The sequence below is a fragment of the Lepidothrix coronata genome, unplaced genomic scaffold (assembly GCF_001604755.1).
Source record: "Lepidothrix coronata isolate B3197 unplaced genomic scaffold, Lepidothrix_coronata-1.0 Scaffold129, whole genome shotgun sequence".
NCBI classification, from domain to species: domain Eukaryota; kingdom Metazoa; phylum Chordata; class Aves; order Passeriformes; family Pipridae; genus Lepidothrix; species Lepidothrix coronata.
Window position 1 is genome coordinate 1,812,268 of NW_016690309.1, and position 21,590 is coordinate 1,833,857.

A 21,590-nucleotide genomic window follows, 5' to 3' on the forward strand; every position below is an offset into this window, starting at 1 on the left:
AAATCTGAAGGTGACATTTCCCCAAGGTCAGAACTTCATTCTTTTTCTAAAATCATCTTCTCCTTAGTTTCCTCTTACACAAATTTTATACAGAGGTGAGTTTAGTGACTTCTGTGAGATTGAGTTGGAAGGGACCCACAAGGACCATCAGCTCCAACCCCTAGTGAATTGGCCCACACAGGGATCAAACCCACAGCCCTGGTGTTATTTGCCCCATGCTCTGACCAACAGAGCTAATCTCAGGTCAGTCCCAGTTTACATTGCTGTGATAAAATCCATACTGTTTCACCTACATTTCTTCCTGCTCCTTCATGGGGACACTGAATACCCTGACATTCTAGAACCAGTTACTTTACAGAACAGCCTGAGTGTTACACAAAAGACTGAGATACCGTTAATTTTTTCTTTCAAGCACACAAACCCCCAATCTACTGCAAATTCCTTTGCAGGCTATATATTAGGACTCCCTCCACAAGTCCTCTCTAGTTTGAGGGTAAGTGAAACGCTCCAGGATGGTTCATCTGTTTAGAGCATATTTGATTTTTATTTAGCTTTAATACCAGATTTACTGCACTTGCAAACACAGGGATGGTCTTTCCAAGTGCAGCTAATCCAGGGCATCTGGTTTCTCAGCCACATTCAGCTCCAGCTGCTCTTCCATTCGAAACATTATAAGGTAAGTGAAAGCATCCAATGCTAAAGAAAGAGTTCCAAATAATTTTGGATCCCTCATTCTAATGCTTGCCTGGCTTTTTGCTCTATGGAAGCAGATATTCCACCCTGAGTTATTCCTATTAAAGGGAAAACAGAAACAAATGTTTTCTATTATCAGCACAGCTCCCTCCACTTCATGTATTGAGCAAAGACCATAGCTATGCCTGAATTTTATTCTTAAATTAAGAATAAAAGAAGTAGTAACAGAGACTAGAATTCAAGCCTCTCTTTTGTTGGCATCATGGTTTAACCCCCAGCTGGCAACTAAGTACCACACAGCCCTTCCCTCACTACCCTGCCCTGGTGGGGAGGAGAAGCAGAAGACAAAGGTAAACCTCATGGGCTGAAACAGGAACAGTTTAACCATGGAAATAAAATACCCACAACTCTACTTTTCACAGAAAATCACAATTTTTAATTATATTGCTAAGCAAGGAAATGAAAAAAATCAGACCATTTAAAAACCCCACAGGAGAGGAAAGAACAGAATGCCAGTTGCTTCTGAACTCATAATATTATCTTAAAATACAGAATATCAACTTCACAGTTGCCTGTTATTCTTGTCAGGCTGCTTTTTAGCAAAAATTATTTTTTTAAAAAAATCAGAGAAGTTCTTTTCAACGTCACCACAATTCTGATTTCACTGTCTTGAGGAAACAGGCTCAAAACTAAACTTAGTATCACAGGGACTTGAACCTGCATTGTCAAGTTCTAGGACGAGTCTTATAATCAACTCCTGACTAGGAGTAACCTTTATGGTTGTTGGGTTTTTTTTTTATTTGTTTGTTATTGTTTGAGGGTTTTTTTACCAAACACATTCCTGCAAAACATTTCCATTCAATCAAACAATATTTTTGAGGGTAGCTTTTGACATGCTTTTCCCACCTGCTCCAACCACAGTTTTAATATCTGTAATTTATCATTAGCATGAACAAATATAAGTAAACTACAGTAAAAGCATTGATTTTGGAATGCTGGCAGATAAAGCTATAAAGCCTGAAATCAGTTACTGCCCTCAGCTGTTTCAGCTGCTACTTTTCCTGAGGTTGCTTCTATAAAAGAGACAGTTTAACAGGACACACAACCTCTAGCTGGTTGCTGTTTACCCTTCAGGAAACTTAATTGAAATTAGCTATAATTTACTCCCTACTACCTAGAAACGTGTACTTTCCATGTAATTGAACCCCTTCCCCTTATTTTGCCGCTTCTTTACGTGCTTATTTTATTTCTTTCAAACGTACACCTGCCACGGATGCTTTGGAGCTTTTAAAGAATTTCTGTTATGTTTTAGCATCATTACAGACAGATACATAATTAAACAAAAAATAAAGCAGCTGTTACAAGACTAATAAGGGTAAAATAAACCTAAACTTTCCACTGACCTTTCTGGAACTAACAGAAGTCTTAATTCTGTTGAAATACTTCCAGCTTTTCATTCCTGCCAGACCAGGCAGCCAAACAACCCCTCATTTCTGTAGCACAAACATGCTTTAAAGGAGCTTAGAGGCCTTTTTATACCTTCCCATGAGGCACAAATAGGCCTTAAATACCCTGAACAGCAGCACCTGGGCTGTCTTGCCTATCAACCCAGGTGTGAGTGCTGATGGAGCTGTATCCCAGGTTTCACTGGTGCTGCAGGAGCAGGAAGGAGAAGGGATGAGCAGGCAGAGAGGGCTGGATTCTCCCTAACCAGTCCCCACCAATGTTGGGGATGTTTTCTGCTGCCTAATGGCCACCAAACAAACTATGTTAATGACTCAGCTCTGATACCAGGCTGGGAAGTCCAAGGCACAAGTTAGAACGGACAGGGGATATGCTGAGTAGCTGCTGAGATCTGAGGACTCCCCAGGCTGTTGTGGAAGCTGTTACCCCACCGGATACAAAGAGGTGGCATCCAAGAGACTGGGACAAGGGACCAGGATAGAGAACCTCCTGTGTGGAAAACAGGTATGGGTCTGAGCACGAGCACTGCAAGGAGCAAATGATTTGTGTTGCTGAACGAGTAGGTGCGTGCCCCCTTCTTACTATCTCACTTCCCCCCCCATGGGCCGTGCCTGCGCTCGGTGCAAGGGCGGGGACGAGCCCTCGGTGCACCTGGAAGCTGCTGCTGCTGCTCGTCCCCCTCCTCTGTGCGTCTCCCCAGCCTCCCCCTGCCCGCTCTGGGGCCGGGCCTTGGCACTGAGGTGGAAACGGGGATGGCGGCAGGTCCTGCCTCTGCCCCGACCATGTGCGGAGAGGAGAGGGGCTGCGGGGCAGGCGGGCATCCCTCCATCCAACCCAGTATCCCTCCATCCCTGCATCACTCCGCTACCCGCCTGGAGAGAAGAGCAGCGAGGCTGCGGGGCGAGCGAGGCCGGCAGGGCATCCCTGCATCCCTCCATCCCTGCATCCCTCCCCTGCCCAGCCGGAGAGAAGAAGGGCTGTGGCACGGGCGGGTATCCATCCCTGCATCCCTCCCTGCATCCCCGCATCCCTCTCCTGCCCACCCGGAGACCAGAGGGGCTGCGGGGCAGCCGAGGCCGGCAGGGCATCCCCGCATCCCTCCAACCATCCCCGCATCCTTCCCCTGTCCACCCGGAGAGGAAGAAGGGTGCTGAGCGGGCGGGCATCCCTCCCTCCCTGCATCCGTGCCCGCAGCCGCCCATGACATCACCGTGCGCGGAGCCCCCGCCCGTGCGTGCGCGGGGCTGTGCCGGGGGCCGGGGCTGCCGCGCCCGCCGCTCGCCCGCCCCTTTCCCTCCTCTCCGCTCCCCTCCCCTTCCCTTCCTTCCCTCCCTCCCTCCCGCCGGAGCGCCCGCGGCCCCCGCTCCTCGGCCTCCCCCGCGGCCGCAGGGACGAGGATGGCGGAGAGCGAGGCCGAGACCCCGAGCACGCCCTGCGAGTTCGAGAGCAAGTACTTCGAGTACAATGGGGTGCGGCTGCCGCCCTTCTGCCGCGGGAAGATGGAGGAGATCGCCAATTTCCCGGTGAGGGACAGCGACGTCTGGATTGTCACCTACCCCAAATCAGGTAGGCGGGCGGGCGGGGGCTGCCCCGGCCGCTGGGGCGGCTCCTCCTCCGCCGCCTCTCCCTTCCCGCTGCGCTGCCGGTGCCGGGAGCGGGGATGCGGGAGATGCGGGAGATGCTCCGCGGCGCAGCCGGTGCCGGGAGCGGGGATGCGGGAGATGCTCCGCGGTGCTGGGAGCGGGGATGCGGGAGATGCTCCTCGGCCCCCGCGGGATGTCGGGGCGAGGCCTGAGCCCGTTCGCCGCCCGGGGGATGATGCCCCTTTGCCCGAGGGCTGACGCCCTGCAGAGGGGGGATGCTGCCCTTTTGCCGTGGGATGATGTCCTGCAGAGGGGGGATGCTGCCCCTTTGCCCGGGGGATGATGCCCTGCGCTCGAGGATGATGCCCTGCGGCCTCCGCAGCTCCGCAGAGTTGAGGGACGGCCGATCCCGGTGCCGGAGGGGGGGAAAGGGACCCTATGGAGGACCCCCGGAGCTCAGGCACACACCAGTGCCAAGCTGGTGGTCCCTGCCTGGGTGGTCCCGGTACCCTCTTGCCGAACCCCTGGAGGATGAAGATGCTGCTCGGGGAGAGGGGAATGTGGAGCGGCAGGAAGATCTTAGGAATAAATCCCGGTTTCTGGCGCGGTTCGCCGTCTGCTGCCCAGCCTTCCCTCCGTCCTGCGCTCCCGAGCCGGCCGCCTAGACCGTTCTGGGAGAACATGTGCTCCAAGTGCATCCGTGCTGCACTGTCTGAATCACCAGAAACACCCCCCGTTTGCAGTATAAGTGCGTGTTGCTCCTTTGGTTGTTTTATACCACTCGTGTGTCTGCTTTTAATGTCGTATTCCTTGACTTCTTATCCTCCCTGTTTCCAAGCAGAAATGTTTGCAGAGAATTAACATGGACGTAGTGCTGCCTGCAAAGAGACAGACAATATGGGAGCCTTCTACCCCACCTGATAAAATCAGATAAACTCTTTCTTATTAAGGGCGTTCTTGAGTGACTTTTTTTTTTTTCTGAAAATAAGATCTCTTTCTAGAAAATTCAAAGTCCACTGGAGATAACAGATGTGAGTTCTGTAAATGCCCTTGTGAAATGATGTTTTCGGTACTGTAGGTTTCTGAGTTACTTCACTGTTTGTTGTATGAATGGCTAATGCTTTTCAATTTCTTGGTGTGCTGCTGCTTTGAGCAGGCACATTTCCTGAGATGTAGCATCTATCATGTTATCATTTCTCCAACAGTTTCAAGTATTTCTAGTTATGTTTTTTGGTATTTCTTTACTCATGATGCTGTTGAAGACTGGCAAGAGCTTGATAGATAATCTGTTAGATGAGGGATAGTTTGTAGATGGATGGCCCCCAAAATACGAGGATTAGGAATAGACAGCTACATTTTAATTGTTCTTTTAAATTGTCCTTAAAAAATTATAGCATGCAGCACGAACAGTATTTAATTATTTCCATTTTAAGATTCCAGTTTTGAGAATCTTGTGTTTACAACGTTCCTGTGTTAGTATTGCACCTCAACTTCACGTTGGCATATTGTTGAATATCCTCAGCTAACCTGTGTCCAGCAGCCAGCCAGAATATCATTAATACATCTGGCAGTAGCTTAATTTTGATGGCTAGACACTTGGCTGTGGGAAGCCAGCTTGCATAGTCGTATTTAATTTGCTGTTTTGTGAATATAGCAACAGAATATGAGGTCTCTTGTGGCCCCAGCTGAGGCCAGTGAGAGGGAGCTGTCCACTTAAAAAGTTAGTGGCAGTGGGACAAGAGGATTTACTGACAGTCACTGGGAGAGGGAAAAGAAGATTGAGAACTGAGGCATCAAAACTGAAGGTACAGTGTTGTGGGAGGAGCTGGGGGAGCAGCCTTGGGGTCAAAATAGATGCCACAGTGTTTTACTTGCCAGGAAAGAGAATACCTGGGTTGTGAGTAATCTGATGTTCTTGTTGTGGGAAATGGGCTCTAGACAATAATAATGTCTTCAAGCTCCACCTTTCTGTAGCCTGAAGTCTGTTAAGACCCTTGGAACTTGTCAGCTGATCCTGCGTGGCTTTACAGCTTATTTAGGGCTCCTGAATGAATTATTGAGGGTCTGCTGACTGGGAGCAGGCACGTCAGTAGGAATTGGGCTGCCCTGGGATTGATTTAGCCAAGGTCATGCAGGAAGTCTCCAGCAAAGCCAGGGTTTAAATCCAGAACTCCAAGCACCTCTGCACTCCCATAACTACAGCTTCATCTTCCTGTGTCTCAGGAGCATTGACAAAGACTTTTTCTGTGTACTGGATCTAATCAGAATTGTCATAATGTTGCTGTAATGAAAAAAAAAGTAGGTTTACAAAACAGATTTAATGCCTAAAATGCAATTATTTGTGATGAAATGCTTTGGCTTATTCTGGTAGTATTTGGAGGTAAGACATGGTTGGGACCACTTATCTAGGTTCTGTTAATAAATTGCAGTTGAACAATATTCCAGGAATATTTTTGACAGCAGGATTTTAGGATAGGAAATCGAGGTAGTGGTTGGAAATAGTTAGAGTTATTGGTAAATTGGGACTGATCCAGGAAAAAGCTGGTCCAATAATGGTGGAAAATCAAATATATCAGTGGCCTTACTGGGAATAATGTAATAAGCCTAATGGAAAATGGCTCTGCTTTAATGTGATTTCCATGGAAGGATGGCTGAATAATGATACTCCTTATATCTTTAATTATTCTTAACACCTGTGTCCAGTCAATGGTAACAGCTTTTGGGAGCTGCTGGACTGGGAGAAACTTTTGCCTAAAACCCAGAGATTCACCCAGACATGTAAATATGTGAAGGTGCATACTTGGCTTATGCTCTACTCACAGAAAACCTTTTTATCACGATGCATAATTTGAAATCAGGTGTGCTATTGATGTTGCAGAACTGAGTTGAAAGCTTCATGTTTTTGTGCACCTTTTTAGTGCAGGATGGACAGGCTGAGATTCACAGGAGCAAATGTAAAGCAGAATGCTGTTGTCTATAGAATTAAATAAGTGGAGCTCACACAACAGATTGCTTCACAAATAAGATACAGATGCACTGCTCACAGCAGACACTGTGCCTCTGTCACAACTTGCCTTGAACCCTCCCAGACTGGGGACTTTTTTTTTGCACCCTACTTGAAAATTAAAATTCTCCTCTGTGAACTTAAACTGCAGAATTAATGAATAAGCAGATTCTTTCAGGGTATTCCCTCAGTCACCATGCTAAGACTTGGGTTAGCTGTCTGTGTTAAGGGCAATGATTTCAGTGGAATTAAGTCAGTCCCTAAAGAAGATGTAGGATTGAGTTCAGGTTCACTCAGTGTTTTGTTTTGTCTTATGATGCCAGCCCTGACTGTACCTGATCTGTCCATTTGCTTTGCTCACACGTGGTGTAACAGCAGCTCTCTTAACACCATCTTGCATGTGTTCTAAATGAACATGTGCTTTGCATTCCTGGGTCAAAGCCCACAAATTAACGCCTTTTGAAAAACTGGTAATTGGAGAAAGAGAGCTATTTGCATTAATAATGAAGCTCCCTCCCCCGTGTTGGTTACTTTGCCAAGTAATTTCATGGAGTTCTGTGTGGGAAGACGTCAGTTGTTGGGCAAATATCAGCTTCAAGTCCAGCAGTTCATAAGAACTTGCATTTGGTGCCAGACAATGGGTCAAAGGAGCAAGTGTTGCGTGTGACCTTTACCTGTCTGGTGTTATTTTTCATAGATTTTCAGTTTTCCTCTCAGAACTGGATTCTTGTAACTGCCCACTGGCTGGTAGGGAACAGGATGGCTGACTCCAGGCCTCTGGCTTAATGAAGTGCCAACAGGGAATTTGCAGATGAGTTCAAGGGCAGCTTTTGTGTGTGTACATTCACAGAATTCTCCTCTTTCAAGTTCTTTCCCACCTACCTGTGGTGTTACATGAAATGAACCACGGAAAAAGTTAATTTGAGCTGTCCCTTGTTTGTTTAAAAGATTCTGTGTGTGCAAAAGGTTGTGCCTCTCATTGCCTCTGTCAGTGAAGTGCCTTGCATGCACTGTGTGTTCCCTGGCTGCCCCTGTTCTGTGAGCCTCTCCCACTCCATGCATGCCACTCTTCTATCCTCCTTTTATTCCTGCCACTCCTGAATCCAACACTTGCTGGCTCACCAGTCCCTTTGGCTGATGGAGGAGCTCTGTTCTTCCTCTTTCCTCTGCCACCTGACAGGGGCTCTGTCTGAATTCTTCCATTTCCCTTTACTGTAATCCCTGTTAATCCCTCCAAGCCCGGGGCATTTATGTGCCCCAGGGTTTTCTTCTATTATGAGGAAAAAGTTATTTGATCCATTGACCATCAGAGCCATGACAGTGACAACTGCTGGGCTGTGAACCAGATGCAGAGGGTACAGTGTAAACCCCAGCTTTCTTCTTTGTCTGATTCCCCACTAAAATTGATAGACTTCAGCTCATCGATACCTAAAATATTTATTGATCACACAAGTTAATACGCTTCAGGCAAAGGGAGGCTTGAACCACTGGGGATGTGGACAAATGTACTTTTTCTTTGGCTGTGAGGTTGGTTTAAGGATTTATTATCTCTGGCCTCTTGTTCCTTCCCCTTCCAATCAGTCCTAGCTGTGGGACCATGCTATAAAAACACACTGGCAAAATCTTGATTTAAGAAACACATTATAAGGAAAATGTACCAGTTGAGTAAAACAAAGCAGGATTTTGGCAGTCTTTGTGCAATTTTACCCTTCCTGTTTCCCCCAGACCATAAAAATCTCTTGGCAGTGGGGTTATATTTACAGGTGAGATTGGTGTCCTTGTGCTTCACAGTAATACTCTTATTACTCAATGTAAAGAGTATTATTGCTTGACTAAGATTAGGTGGCTGCACATGGCCTTTTGTCGGTATTATTTTGTAACAAGAGTTTTGCAGTTGCAAAAGAGGCAGATTCTGCTATGCTGGATTTATAGTCCTGTTCTCTCTGCAGGATTTTGGTGCCTCGAGCTTAAACCATTTTCATTTAAAGAATTAATGCAAATCTTACTGGCCCAGAGGCATGCCTCAAGAAATCATGAGGTTGGCTTAAAAATCAAGACATTTTTACACAAGATATGTTTGGTATTCTTTTCCTTCCACCTCTGGTTTTTGAGAGAGTATTATGCACACCCTCCCCTATGGAACCATAGGAAACCTGTTAGTCTCATGAACAGGGATGAACAACTTAATCTCCTTAAAATCAGAATATAGTATTTAACTTTTTCTCTTTTACAGTAGCAGCACAGTTATTTGGTTTCTTTAAGCAATTTATAAAGCTCAGATGTTGTTCTGTTTTGATGCTGCATGAATGTGCATCAGTTCTCATAGCAGAAAGGATGGAATTTTTATTCAAACAGAAAGGGATCAGAAAATTGCATTGTGATGGAGATATGTTTTGTGAGCTGTCCATTTAGGGGCTGGTGTACAGGGTCCATATTTGAACCTGATTTCATGCTTGAAGTCATGTTCCTTCCACCATTTAGGAGAGTAAATGGCTTAAACTCACTCCACTGAGGACCATTCAGGTGCTGAAAGCAACACCTGTGGATAAATATTTCCTGGAATTAGAGCCACTGGGTTCCTGTCCTTTTAAAGTCCTTTTGAAATGGGTCTGTCTTTTGTTTTATTCATATATAGCTCAAAATACCTTCAGGTATTGACTCAGTCTTACCTATTGCTAGGCAAAGAAATGATAAATAAAGCTATCAAATATGAAGTAATTGAAGACAATGTAAAGTTTGCCACTGATGCATTTGACTTGATTTCAATGCAGGTAGGGTTGAATAGGTCCCTATGTGCCTTTAACAGGAAATCAAGGTGGAGAGGAAAAAATCTGTTGTTAAGGGAAACTGATTTTCATTATCTAGCTGGCAGTGTTTCTCTCATGAGCTTTTTGTCAAACCAGAGAAGAGATGTTACTGATGAGGAAGAATTCTCCAACTACCTCGTGGGTTTTGCTGGGTGTCTTGCAAATGTAGCATAATTGCTTCCCTGCTGTTAAGTAGTGCAAAACTCCAGAACTTGCTTTTTTTGTAAACAGGTTCGGGGGGGAAAAAAAAGAAAAAAGGCTTTGCTCTGGGTAGAAAGTGTATTCTGGACATGTGAAATCACTGCTGACTGGATTAAATGATAATGACCTCAAAGACTAAAGAATTAGAAAATGATGTAAATCAGCCAAACCCAACAGCCAGGGGTTCTCATTTCAGGTTGATGTTCGTTTGTCACAGGGAAGGCATTCATGAAAGGAAGCAAAATGCTTGAATATTTTTTTAATTCTTATTATGCAGTCTTGTTAAATGAAGATGTTCTCTTGTTGGGTGCATTAGGGATTCACACACCCTGTGCTGAGTGAGGGGAAGGAACTACCCCTTGTGTTGTTTTAGAAGTGATGTGAGGTTTGGTACACTGGGCATGTGACTGGACTTTGTGGCTACAGATTCTGTGACCTTGGGTAAGTCATATCATCTTCCTGCCTGCATTTTCCACTGGAGGCACGTGGCTGTATTTCTCCTCTACCAGAATTTTTCATATATATATATCAAAAAGCAATTCCCTTGGACAAAGATGTCACCCCTCATCAATATTTTTTGTAGAGAAACCAGCAAATTACAGCTCTGAAATTGAATTAAGCGTCTGGGTATTAAAACTGAGCACACAATAATGCCTCCCTCAGTGGGAGGGAGCAATGAACAGGGGATTAATAACATCAAGCACCCACTGTCTCAACACTTTGACCTTAATCAGAGGTGCTGCAACACCTTGGAGAGTCCAGGAAGGTGGAGCACCAGAGCTGAAATAGTCATGGTTCTATAAACAAAAGTCTTTCACAGGCTCTGACAAAAGAAATAATCTATTTATGTCCTGTGTTAATCCTGTAATATGTTGCAGATTCAGAAGCAAGAGATGTGTGTGGCAGACACGCAGAGGAAATGGTCCATCATTACAATGTCTCAGCCAAATGGGGCTGTAGGGGGTAGGGGAGCTGCTGTGAAGGGGTACTGAGGAACATCAGGAAGGATGCATGTCCTGGAGGTGTAGGTGGGTAGGAGAGGTTAAGTCAGAGTGCTGCTGAGATAGTGAAGGGTAAAAAATTTAAAGGAAGGGTGCTGGAGGAACAACTGAGGAGGGGTTTTTGTCACTAAATGCCAAAATCAATATGGAAATTAAAAAATGAAAGCTAATTTCATCAGCTTTTACCCACCAGGAGGTGAAGGCCATCACCCTTTATAGGGCTGCGAGTTCTAGATGATGTGCAGTGACATTAGATCACCATATGGGATACAGACAGTGGTGCTAAATTAGCCCTTCCCTGCATCCACTGCATGAGTAATAAATCCCTCCACGGCAGCAAAATGAGCTGAGTGTGACGGAGGTGGGATGAGAACTGGTTCCAGAAGGCACCACAGGCTGTACATGGAGCAGTCCAGACCTGTCACCTCACGGGCTGCTCAGCAGGGTCCTGTGACAGGACCAGTGTGACAGAACCACAGGGTCACCAGAGTTGGAAGAGGCCTCCAAGGTCAAGTCCACCCACCAACCATGATCACCCCTGAACCATAATCACCCCTCAGATGCTTCTTGAACACTTCCAGAGACAGTGACTCCACCACCTACCTGGGCAGCTTATTCCAGCACCTGACCACTCTTCCAGTGAAAAATTATTTTCTAATATCTAATCTGGACCTTCCCTGAGGCCATTTCCTCTCATCCTGTCTCTTGAGACATGGCATGAGAGTCTGACCTCCACCTTCCTGCCAGGGAGTTGCAGAGAGTGAGAAGGTCCCCCCGAGCCTCCTTTTCTCCAGGCTGAGCTCCCCTAGAGCTCCCTCAGCTGCTCCTCATGGGACTTGGGCTCCAGACCCTTCCCCAGCTCTGTTCCCTTCTCTGGACACCCTCCAGCCCCTCAATGTCTTTCTTGTAGTGAAGGGCCCAAAACTGACCCCAGGGTTTGAGGTGTGACCTCAGCAGTGCCCAGCACAGGGGGACAATCCCTGCCCTGGTCCTGCTGCCACACTATTCCTGATCCAGGTCAAGATGTCCTTGGCCTTCTTGCCCACCTGTTGGTGCAAGGCAATCATAACCACAGGTTAACCTCCAGTTCAAAGCCTGTTTATGCTGCTCAGGGTTGCCAGAGTAGCACAGAACAGCTCCAGGCATTGCTGCAGCTGGATTGCTCTGGACAGGTACAGCTGAAGTGCACATTAATAGTGATCAATGTCAGGGCCACCAGTGCTTTCTCTCAGAAAGAATGTGGTCTCTTCAGTGATTTTGCTGCAATAATGTAAACCTATGGTAATATAGATTGGCTGATCCCCTTTTATGCTCCCAGTTAGATCTATTTTCATTTCTAATTCTGAAGAGCAGCAATGGAAATGGTCGTAGTTTGCTTAAAACTGCAGTCCATCAGACAGAGGGAATGACTGTGCTGAATATGACTGGGGGTGTAGGTACCTTGTGGAGAATGGTTTTGCTCAGTGCAGCTATAATTTGAGGGGGATTCTGTGTGAGGCAAAATGCTTTACTCCCTGACCTTAGACAAGCAATAGCTGACTGAACAGGTTGTGTAGAAATTAAATGATAATTCTGGAAATTATGAAGCAAATGTGCTGCCATTTTTTTTTATTGTATAACTCTTACCTGCAGTTGTTTCACATTATACTGTTGGTGTGCTGCCTTCTTGAGATTTAACCACCTAATATATGCAAATGCATATTAATGTGTAGGCAGGTTTTGCCTAACAATTTTCCTGGAAGGGTTTGAAACTGAGGCAGAGAATTGCATTTGAACAGTGATAGACATCTTGTGAAATATGGGTAATTATATATATATATATAATGGGGAGGGGAGCATGTTCACAGCAAAAGGGATGAGAGCTACCTCAACACAAGTTTCTAATAGAGATGCCCTGTTATCTCCTGATTTCTGATCCTATGTCAATCAGCAGAGCTGTGTTTACCCACAGACCATATTCTGACTCTGGAGAACAGAAGTGATATAGTTGTCCTGGAAATCATTGGTGCTAAGGGCAACTGTGCAGTTCTTTTCTACACAATGAAGTCCTTGAGAGTGATTTTTAAAAACTTGGCATTGCAGCAAAGTTCTTTTCCGTGTTGTTGTCCTTGGTACAGTGTTTGAAAATGAAGGGAAATTAGACACAGTGGGGAGACGTGCTGGAGACTGTGAGCTCCTGCTGGGGTGGTGTTTGGTGCAATTAGGCGTGCTGTTTGATGTGGGCTCTGCAAAGTTGGGAGAATGGGGCTGCCAGGGGATGGAGGAGGGCAGGACACAATGAGGTAAGGCTGGCATGAGGGCATGTACTTTCTTATGTGTGTACTCTGCAGAGGAGGTGAGACATGAAAGTTTGCTAATGCAGCTTTTGCCCACTGCTGTGAGGAGGCACCAGTTTACATGGGTGAAGTTTGCCAGGTAATTTTAGATGTTTGAGACAGAATCTGCCCTGTAGCATCTATTAACAAATAAAAACCCTCTTCCCCTGTGGATTACTGTCCTGTTGGCCAACCCTTTGGTATGATCCTGTGTGCTTGCACTACTGTCATGAAAGGCATGGTCTGGGAATTGGGTTATGAGGGTGTTCCATTGAGCCTGGGCAAAGAAGGCAACAACTTAATGTACTGGGTTGCCTTTAGACCTGATCAGTCTTGAATAGGTGTGGGAAGAGTGAGATGTCATTCTCTCAGATAGTTGGTGAGGGAACAAGCAGAAATCTGTTCTTTTTATGTTCCTGCATGTCATACATGACATTTTTTGTTTTAGCATGACAGGTGTTGTGCTCTCCTATACCATGGGACCGTGTTTCACTGGTGAGTAGAAACTGAAAGAGAATTAATTTAAGGGTATGGGTAGATGTCCTCCTTTAAAAGCATTGGTGTTGGTGTCCTCAGCATCCTGTTTGTCATTTGTCTTAGAAAGACAACCTGCAGAGGATTTTGTGTGGATGGATTCTAGTTTTTCCCAGGCAAAATTTGCGAGGTGTGCTGATGCCCAAAATAGAAACACCTCGAGCTAATTTGGCTGATCTAATTTGGAGTGAATTGGAACAGTTTGTGTGAAGTTACTCCAGTAGTGATGACACCTGGTGAGCATCCATAGACATGGACAGCCCAGCCAAAGCTTAAAGAGAAAAGTACTTTTCCCTTGGAATATCTGATGACATGAGATGTCAGTTATCAACCAATAGCAGCTGCCTGGGAAGGACCTGTGACAAAATCTGGGACACCTGGATGTGATGAAATCATGGAGACACAAGTCATGACTCTTCAATCAGAAGGAAAAACTTGTGGCTTGTTGTTGTTTTTAATACCTAGATCTTGAGCAGTCTGTGGATCTGACTCCCAGTTCTTGGGGCTGTTTGTGCAGTACTTACATGGCCCTTGCTGCACAGCATGTGAGGATGTTCTGGCTTATTAAGAAGGGTGGAAAATGAACACTTTTTGCCTCATCTGCCCTCAACAAGAGGACCCAGCTGCCTTTTGGACCTCTGTCTGCTGGGGCAGGTTGGGGCAGCCGTGGGTTAGATGCAGTGGTTAGGGAGTATGTGACTCCTGAGCTATTTTTCTCGTGCTTTTATAAAATATAAAGTCGGAAACGTAGACAATCCACTGGTAAAGTCTAGGCAGAGGCTCTGTCAAGCTGTCATCCCTGCTGTTTCCCGGGAGCACATTCCCTGACAGTTTTGCACTTCCCCAGGCAGCATGCTCCCCCCAGCATGGTGTGGGACACAGCTGGAGCCCGGGGCTGTTCCCAGGAAGTGATGGATGGAGCTGTCCTCTTTTGGGAGTCATCTCTGGGGATGTGGGTTTGGCTGTCCCACAAACCCTCCCAGAGGGCAGGGCCTGGTGTGCTTTATTTACTGGTGTTGCTCCAGTTTTAGGATCCCAAGTGTCAGGAGGTGTTTTCCTCCAGGCTGGTGTTAGGTGTGGAAAATCCTCATCTCCTGCCTTGCCCTGTGGAAGTGGAGATGCCCCAGCATGGAGATCCACTGTGGTCAAGTCTGCATTTTTCATCCTGTCCTCTACTGAGCAGTTATCCTGCTAATGTAAGGGGGAATTAGGACTCAGGCCATTTTTTAAAAGATAGTACTAATGCATCAGCCAAAAATAGCACTGCTTTGTAGCCAGCTCATTACAGCAGTGCTTTAGGGTGCTCTGTTATACATAGCACTAATTCTGTGGATAATACATGTGTGTAAACACTTCAGTGACAGCATTTTTACCAAACAGAAAGTAGATTTTACCCCTAAATAGTTTTCCTAGTTTGCTGTTTGTAGCCTCTGGCAAAACACCTTCAGAACACAACAGAGAGTTAATGGACCCATGTCTGCACCCTCTGATGTGAGTCTGGTGAAAGACAAGCAGAATTTAGCCTGTTGGGTTTGGTTTCAAAGCTGGTAGCTGCAAGTGGAAAAATAAACTGGTTAATAAGTCTAAAAATCTAAGACTGAGCTTACAGAATGTTGCTATAAACTGTGCATTTAATGCTTGTTTTAGATCCAGTCTTAGGTTGTTGCCTTCACTTTTGGAAGGTCTGGATTCAGTTTCCTCATGTACCACAGATTCCCTTGACAGGTCACTATTGACTGAGGGGCATTTAAGCCATGTAAAAAGGGACATCAATCTAAGAGGATTTCGGAAAATTGGGCCCTCTAATACATATTTAACTGTCAGACAAAAATAACGTCAATATAACATCACAATTTCAGTCTTTCTTCTGAATCCCAAGTCTTATTTAGGAACAGAAGAATCAGAAAATATGGCATCGAGGTGTATACATTACTTTTATTTTTAAAACCCTCATTGTTAATGAAAATCCCTATTCTTAAGCCAGGTGGAATTTGAACATGTAGGAGAACTTCAACATACAGACCTCAAGAGGGGGTATTTTTATGGTTTGGAAATGATTGTCTTTTCTAATGGAAAAATCTGATTTTCCCTCCACTCTTGTGGTGTGAAGATGAATCTGTCATGCTTCCCTGCAGATTTACACTTAAATCAGTGAAGGGGGAAGGAGTTTGCAGGGAATTAAAACAAAAATGTGGGGTTTTGCTGTACAGCCCTTGCTAGACCAACCTGACAGCTTTAACAGCCCTCATTTTTAATGAGCTCTTGCATCTACCAGTGCTATAAAAAAATTATGAGTCATAATGGATCTGTTGCGTTGTATTAGCTGCAACTTGATCAAACAACAGCAGATCAAAGTACAGCTAATTGAGATTGTGAGGTTATTAATACTAATATTAGTATTTAGTTTATTTTTCTATGTGGTTTGCAAACAAGGGGTGAGTGGAAGGAATATACCAAAGGCCTTTGCATCCTTGGGCTGCAGGTTTATCTCATCTTAGCTGATAGGAGAGGAGAAAGTCAAAGAAATGATGTGGGGAAGCAAAATTTCACAGGAAATCTTATGGTTTTATATCTGCCACTTCACTTTGAAGAAATCTGTGATGTTCAGTGGCTTTATGGGACCGTAAAGGCCAATGGCCAGAAAACACTGAGAGGAGGCAAAGAACAGCTGCACTAGAGAATATTTCTCCCTCCTACAGTGGCTGAGTTTGACATTGAGAGACACCTAATGCACAGGAGCAGGAAGGAGTAGCTGCAGTGTTTCCAAATTTTGGCTGCCCTGCTGTGCTGCCTGGTTGCTGCTGCAGCAGCTCCTGCAGAAGCAGAGGCAGCGTGGCCATGAACTGACTTTGCTGTTGCTGCTGAGGCTTTGGCCACGAGAAGGGGACAAAGGAAGAGTTCCCAGCCATCAGAGGTGCAAAAGGAATTTTAATGAGTCCTGATTTTTGTGGTATCGCAGGGAAGGACGGTGCATCCCAACGGGAACACTTTCCCCCTGCTGTCATGCCAAGTAGAAATGTGGGTTCACAGATAATTTAAAAGGATCTCCTAAACCCCTGCAGATTCTGGCAGTAGCTCATCCCAGCTGTTTCCCATCCCCTCTCTTCCCAGACAGTGTGTGATAAACTGGAACACTCTGTTTTTTCCCGGGGTGTTTTATTGACATAACAGAAGAGCTTGTCAGGGGAGAGCGTTTCTCAGGTACTGGAGTCCCTCAGATGCTGACTGGCTCCATTTTAGTTGGAATTGGATAGATGGAAATGAATCCTACGTCTCTTTTGGCAGTATGACCTTGGAGGGTCAGCAGTTTTTTCCTCCAGGATGAAATATGGATCTGCTGCAGGTGGGAGAAGGAAGGGTAGAATTTCTGGGGACTTATCCGTGTTGCATCTGGTGCCTCGTGTCCAAAGGCTGACAGATGAATCCTGTTTGTCAGGGACTGCTTACTCTCCTGTGCCATCCCAACTGAGGTGTGCATGTCCATGTGTTCAGCAACACAAGGGGAGAACAGTGGAATATACTGGAGATGCACAAGATCTGTTTTCTCCAGGAAAACCCAGAAATCTTGAGAGTATAAAGAGAAGCTCTGCATCGTTTTCTATAGCTTCCTCCACCACCTTCTTCTGTCCAACAAGTATCATCATTTTCCCTTTTACTGAGAAAATTTCTGTGGCATTTAGATCAGGCCAGGTTTTGTGATAGACTGGGATTACTGGAGTTTATTCACATAGTGAAAATCTCAGTCTCAGCAGTTTACCTTCCAGCCATAAAATTGTGGTTCTTGCACATCTTCAGAGATCACTAAGTCAATTGAGTCAAATGTGAGGAGGTCATACATATGTAATTATATGTATAAAGGCTTTTAGCTTTTTTTTTTTTAATAAGCATGTGATGTTTTAATAAGAAAATGAGGTCTTGGAATGTTTGTGTGTGATAAGTGATAGTTGATTAAGGATGACAAGTTAAAAAAGAAAAATAATGGTTTCCTCAAAAGTTAATTCTCTAGTTTTCAATTTTATTGGGACCCTGGAAGTCCTAAGCAGAGTAACTCAAGTGCTAATGTGGAAAAAAGTCAGGCTAATGCAATGAGTGACAAAAGTGAGAACTAGCACAGAGTTCAAGGGGGAGAGAAATCAGGATCAGTGTAGGGAGGAGAAATTCTAACCTGCTGGATGACCAGGATTCTAAACTGTCAGTCCTCCCCTTTGTAGAAGAAATATTGCAGAAATTCTCTTTGCTGTGTGAATTGGAATAGGATGCTGGAATATGTGCAACTCTACAAACATACCATGGGAATTTGTATATGTGCATGCTGATTAATACAAAGAATCAGATTTAAACAGTGTTTTAAAGAACATAGAGTTGATGGAGATTTTTATTTTGCTGCCTTGGGTGCCCAGCATTACTCTTCCAATGTGTCATTGTTTTTGGTGGAAACTCATTCAGGTGAAGACTTTTGAGCTTCCAAAGGCCCACTTTGCATGGGAAAATATGTCATTTCCCATCTCTGCTGTGCTCCATGGATCTGCTAGCAGTAAGGTTGAGCAGAACTAGGTAATGTGGACATGGCTGCTTTTTGCCTGGAGAGCAACTGAGCAATGAAAAACAATAAAGTCCTGGTGGTGTTGCTTGGCCCCACACAACCATTTCTTTTCCTTTCTTGGAGCAGGGTTGCTGTAATAGCATTTTTCTTTGCAGGTGGAATTGGAAATACAGAAATAAATTATGGAGAACCAGGGTGCCTCCTGTCAGAAGAAATATTTAATGAGAACAAGAGTTGTGCTCGTTCAGAGTCACAAGGACCCATACTGAAGAACTGTATGAATGTTAATTTTAATGTATAAAATATATGCTTGAACTTAAAACTGCAGAGTGAACAGCCTCGGGGCAAGAGTGTATTAAGTCTGTGACAGTCTCTGTGGGTGATGATAATGTAGAAGTACCTTTTTATTTTTTCCCCTCCAAACCTCTTTAATTTACCCACCAATCAGTCAGGTAACAGAGGAATTTTAAAGTGCCTACTCTCCAAAGCAATTCTTGGAGGCATGTGCTGTTTCACATGGTATCCAGGCTGTGCTCACCCTAACCATCAGCCTCATTTAACTGTTTCTGTGTCAGATTAAAAACCATCAGAATAACGATACTCTGGTTTTCTTTGTGATCTCTCCCCTCTCTGTTCCTCCATCTCACCAAGAGCCTGTGCCTTTCTCTTCATAAACCTCTGCCAAGTAACTCTATACCTTTGTTGTGTTGGGGGTTTCCTCCCTGCCTGAAGGTAAAGCCATTTGAAAGAGTTTCCCTGTCCAAACTTCCTGCTGGAGTAGCTATTAATTTTCCAGAGTGCAGTCATTAAGGCCATAATATCTGATGACTGCTTTGTAAATGCCCTCAGACTGGGGAGGGAGATGTAACTGGGGCCTCTGAGGCTTGTGACTGACTCACTATTGATGCTTTCAGTGGTTTATCCAGTCCATAACGTGGGGTCATAAATAGACTCTCAAATCATTGCATAACAGGGGCATTGCCTACAATTTAGAAGAAAGGACACTGTCTCAGTGCAGCCACTAATGCATTTTGTGAGCTTGGATGACCTCAGTTTGCCTCTTTTCTTTTTTTTTTTTTTTTCCAATTTCTAAAATGGAAATAATAGTATGTTGTCTTGGTAACATTTACGGGGGGGGGGGGGAAACAACTTTTTGTTAAACGCTTTCCAATTCCCAGGTTAAACGGTTTGGAGACAGAAATGTCCTTACATTTTATTGAGCTGACATCCTATGTTAAAACAGTAGTTCCAGACCTAGCTCACAGCTGACTGCTGAGGACAAGAGTTACCATTTTTCCCCTGTTTAGGTCTCCCTTCCTGTGGTTCTGTTTTGATAAGAACTGTAATACAATCTGTTCTCTCCCATTGTTTGCTTCGTGCAGGCACAGGGTTGCTGCAGGAAGTGGTTTATCTAGTGAGTCAGGGAGCTGATCCAGATGAGATTGGACTAATGAATATAGATGAACAGCTTCCAGTCCTAGAGTACCCTCAGCCTGGTCTGGACATCATCAAGGTACAATTTATTGCAAAGAAAAGCCTTTCAGCATTTGGATATCTGTTTTCCTCAGTTCCATCTTTTATCACTTCATTTCATCCTGTGTCCTTGTCCTTTTCATCTCTGGACTGGCTCAGTTTGTTGGAATGATTCAGAGCATTATTAGGTTGTTTTAAAATTGCTTTTATTCAGCTTTATTGTACTCTGTTTAATGCTTTAGGTGTTTCTTCATGTCCTAAGTATCTTGGCACTGGGTTTTCTGAATAAAAGTTCCAGGCCTCTCTTGCTTATGTAAAAACAGAAGCTGACCAAAGGAGGCCAATTTGCTTTGATTCCTTCCCTGAATTTGTGAAAGAGGAACTACAAACACGGAGATCTATGGATTTGTATTCCCACTGCTCCAAATTTATACATCTAAATCTTTAGATCCACAAATCCTGGATCTCTACAGACTCTGTAGGTGTAATTTGAAGAGTTTGGAATATCCTGCGTGAAATGACTTCCACATTATTAAGAATATTCTCTTTGAAACCCATTCACATACTCAGATAAACTTTTGGGCCCAATTCTGAGGATAAAATAAACTGCAAGGGAAACATCTTGGAGAAGTTAGGAGCAGTGTTTTCAGAACTTCCAGTAGTTTTCAAGGGATTTTAGTGAAAGCATCACTGGAAACAAGGTTTGACACCAAGAATTTTCCACTATTTTATATTGTTTCTGAGAAGGTGCTACAAATGGAAGCACTTTGAAAACAAAGGGGATTAAAAACCCCAAACAACGAAAACCCCAAACAACAAAACCCCTAACATGTTATCCAGCTCTTTTATGTTTAAAAACCAGGTGTATCTCCCTGACCTAATTTCTAGTCCCAGACTCTTATTAATTGCAGGAGTGAATTTGTGAATGGGACTCAGTGGAGTAAAGGGCTTCAAGTACGACAGTTCAGGGCAGATGTGCCAGATTGGTGCTCAGTAAGGAACTGTTCCCTCTGCTTTATTTCAGGAACTGACATCTCCTCGCCTCATAAAAAGCCACCTGCCATACCGGTTCTTGCCTTCAGACCTCCACAACGGCAACTCAAAGGTGAAAATTAAATTAAATCCTGTTGGTTTAACTCTATTGTTTAAGTGCTTTGGGGAAAAAAAAATCACTCAATAAGGTCCTTTTTTTCCCCCCTAAATCACAGGTCATATACATGGCTCGCAACCCCAAAGACCTGGTGGTGTCTTATTACCAGTTCCACCGCTCCCTAAGGACCATGAGCTACAGGGGAACGTTCCAGGAGTTCTGCAGGAGGTTCATGAATGACAAGTGTAAGGAGCTGTTCTCTCTGCACACATTTATTTTCATCTCTGCGTTCCTTCTGCGAGTACAGAAGTGAACTGGGTAAAGGTGCATTTGTTTTGCATATACAGCAAGGAGGTTGCTACACAGGGACTTCAGATTTGTCCATGCAAACCATGGCCAGGCCTTTTGTAAATAACTGCCTTGCAGTGTTTGACCCCGGGGGCTCAGCAGTGTTCCACTTAGGTCAGGCAGAACTCTGGTCTGCTCTTCTAAAATTCAGGTTGCAAGGCACCTTGTGAAAAATGGTGAATACTCCCAACACCACTTGATTTCAGTTCTACCTCACTGCTTCTCTGGAGTCTCTCTGTTCCTCAAGTTTGGGAGTTATTTCTCTGGTAATTCCTTTAATATTTAAATTTCGTGCAGAAACTCAAGGTTTGTCCCTTGCAAGACACCAGTTGACACACAGAAATTCCTGATTTGCACAAGACTGATGTGGAGTGCATCAGTGAGCTCAAGTGAGACCCTGTAAGGAGGTGGGTGCAGGCTGTTACTGCCTGAAAAATGCAGCTCTGGAGGGAGAATTCTGAAAAAATGCAGCTCTGGAGGGAGAATTCTGAAAAAATGCAGCTCTGGAGGGAGAATTCTGAAAAAATGCAGCTC

General features: G+C 44.7%; 1 protein-coding gene across 2 annotated transcripts in view; it reads left to right on the forward strand.

The window, feature by feature from the left end:
- Nucleotides 1–3,454: 3,454 nt before the first annotated feature.
- The window catches only part of SULT4A1 (sulfotransferase family 4A member 1), a 27,780-nt gene continuing 9,644 nt past the window's right edge, over nucleotides 3,455–21,590 (forward strand). For both annotated transcript variants that reach the window (XR_001876720.1, XM_017826689.1), the window contains exons 1-4: nucleotides 3,455–3,723; nucleotides 19,528–19,658; nucleotides 20,643–20,723; nucleotides 20,827–20,953. Coding sequence is in view for 1 of the 2 variants with exons in the window: in XM_017826689.1 (XP_017682178.1) it covers nucleotides 3,555–3,723; nucleotides 19,528–19,658; nucleotides 20,643–20,723; nucleotides 20,827–20,953 (508 nt within the window). In the remaining variant the exon portion in view is untranslated. The remainder of the gene's footprint in view (nucleotides 3,724–19,527; nucleotides 19,659–20,642; nucleotides 20,724–20,826; nucleotides 20,954–21,590) is intronic.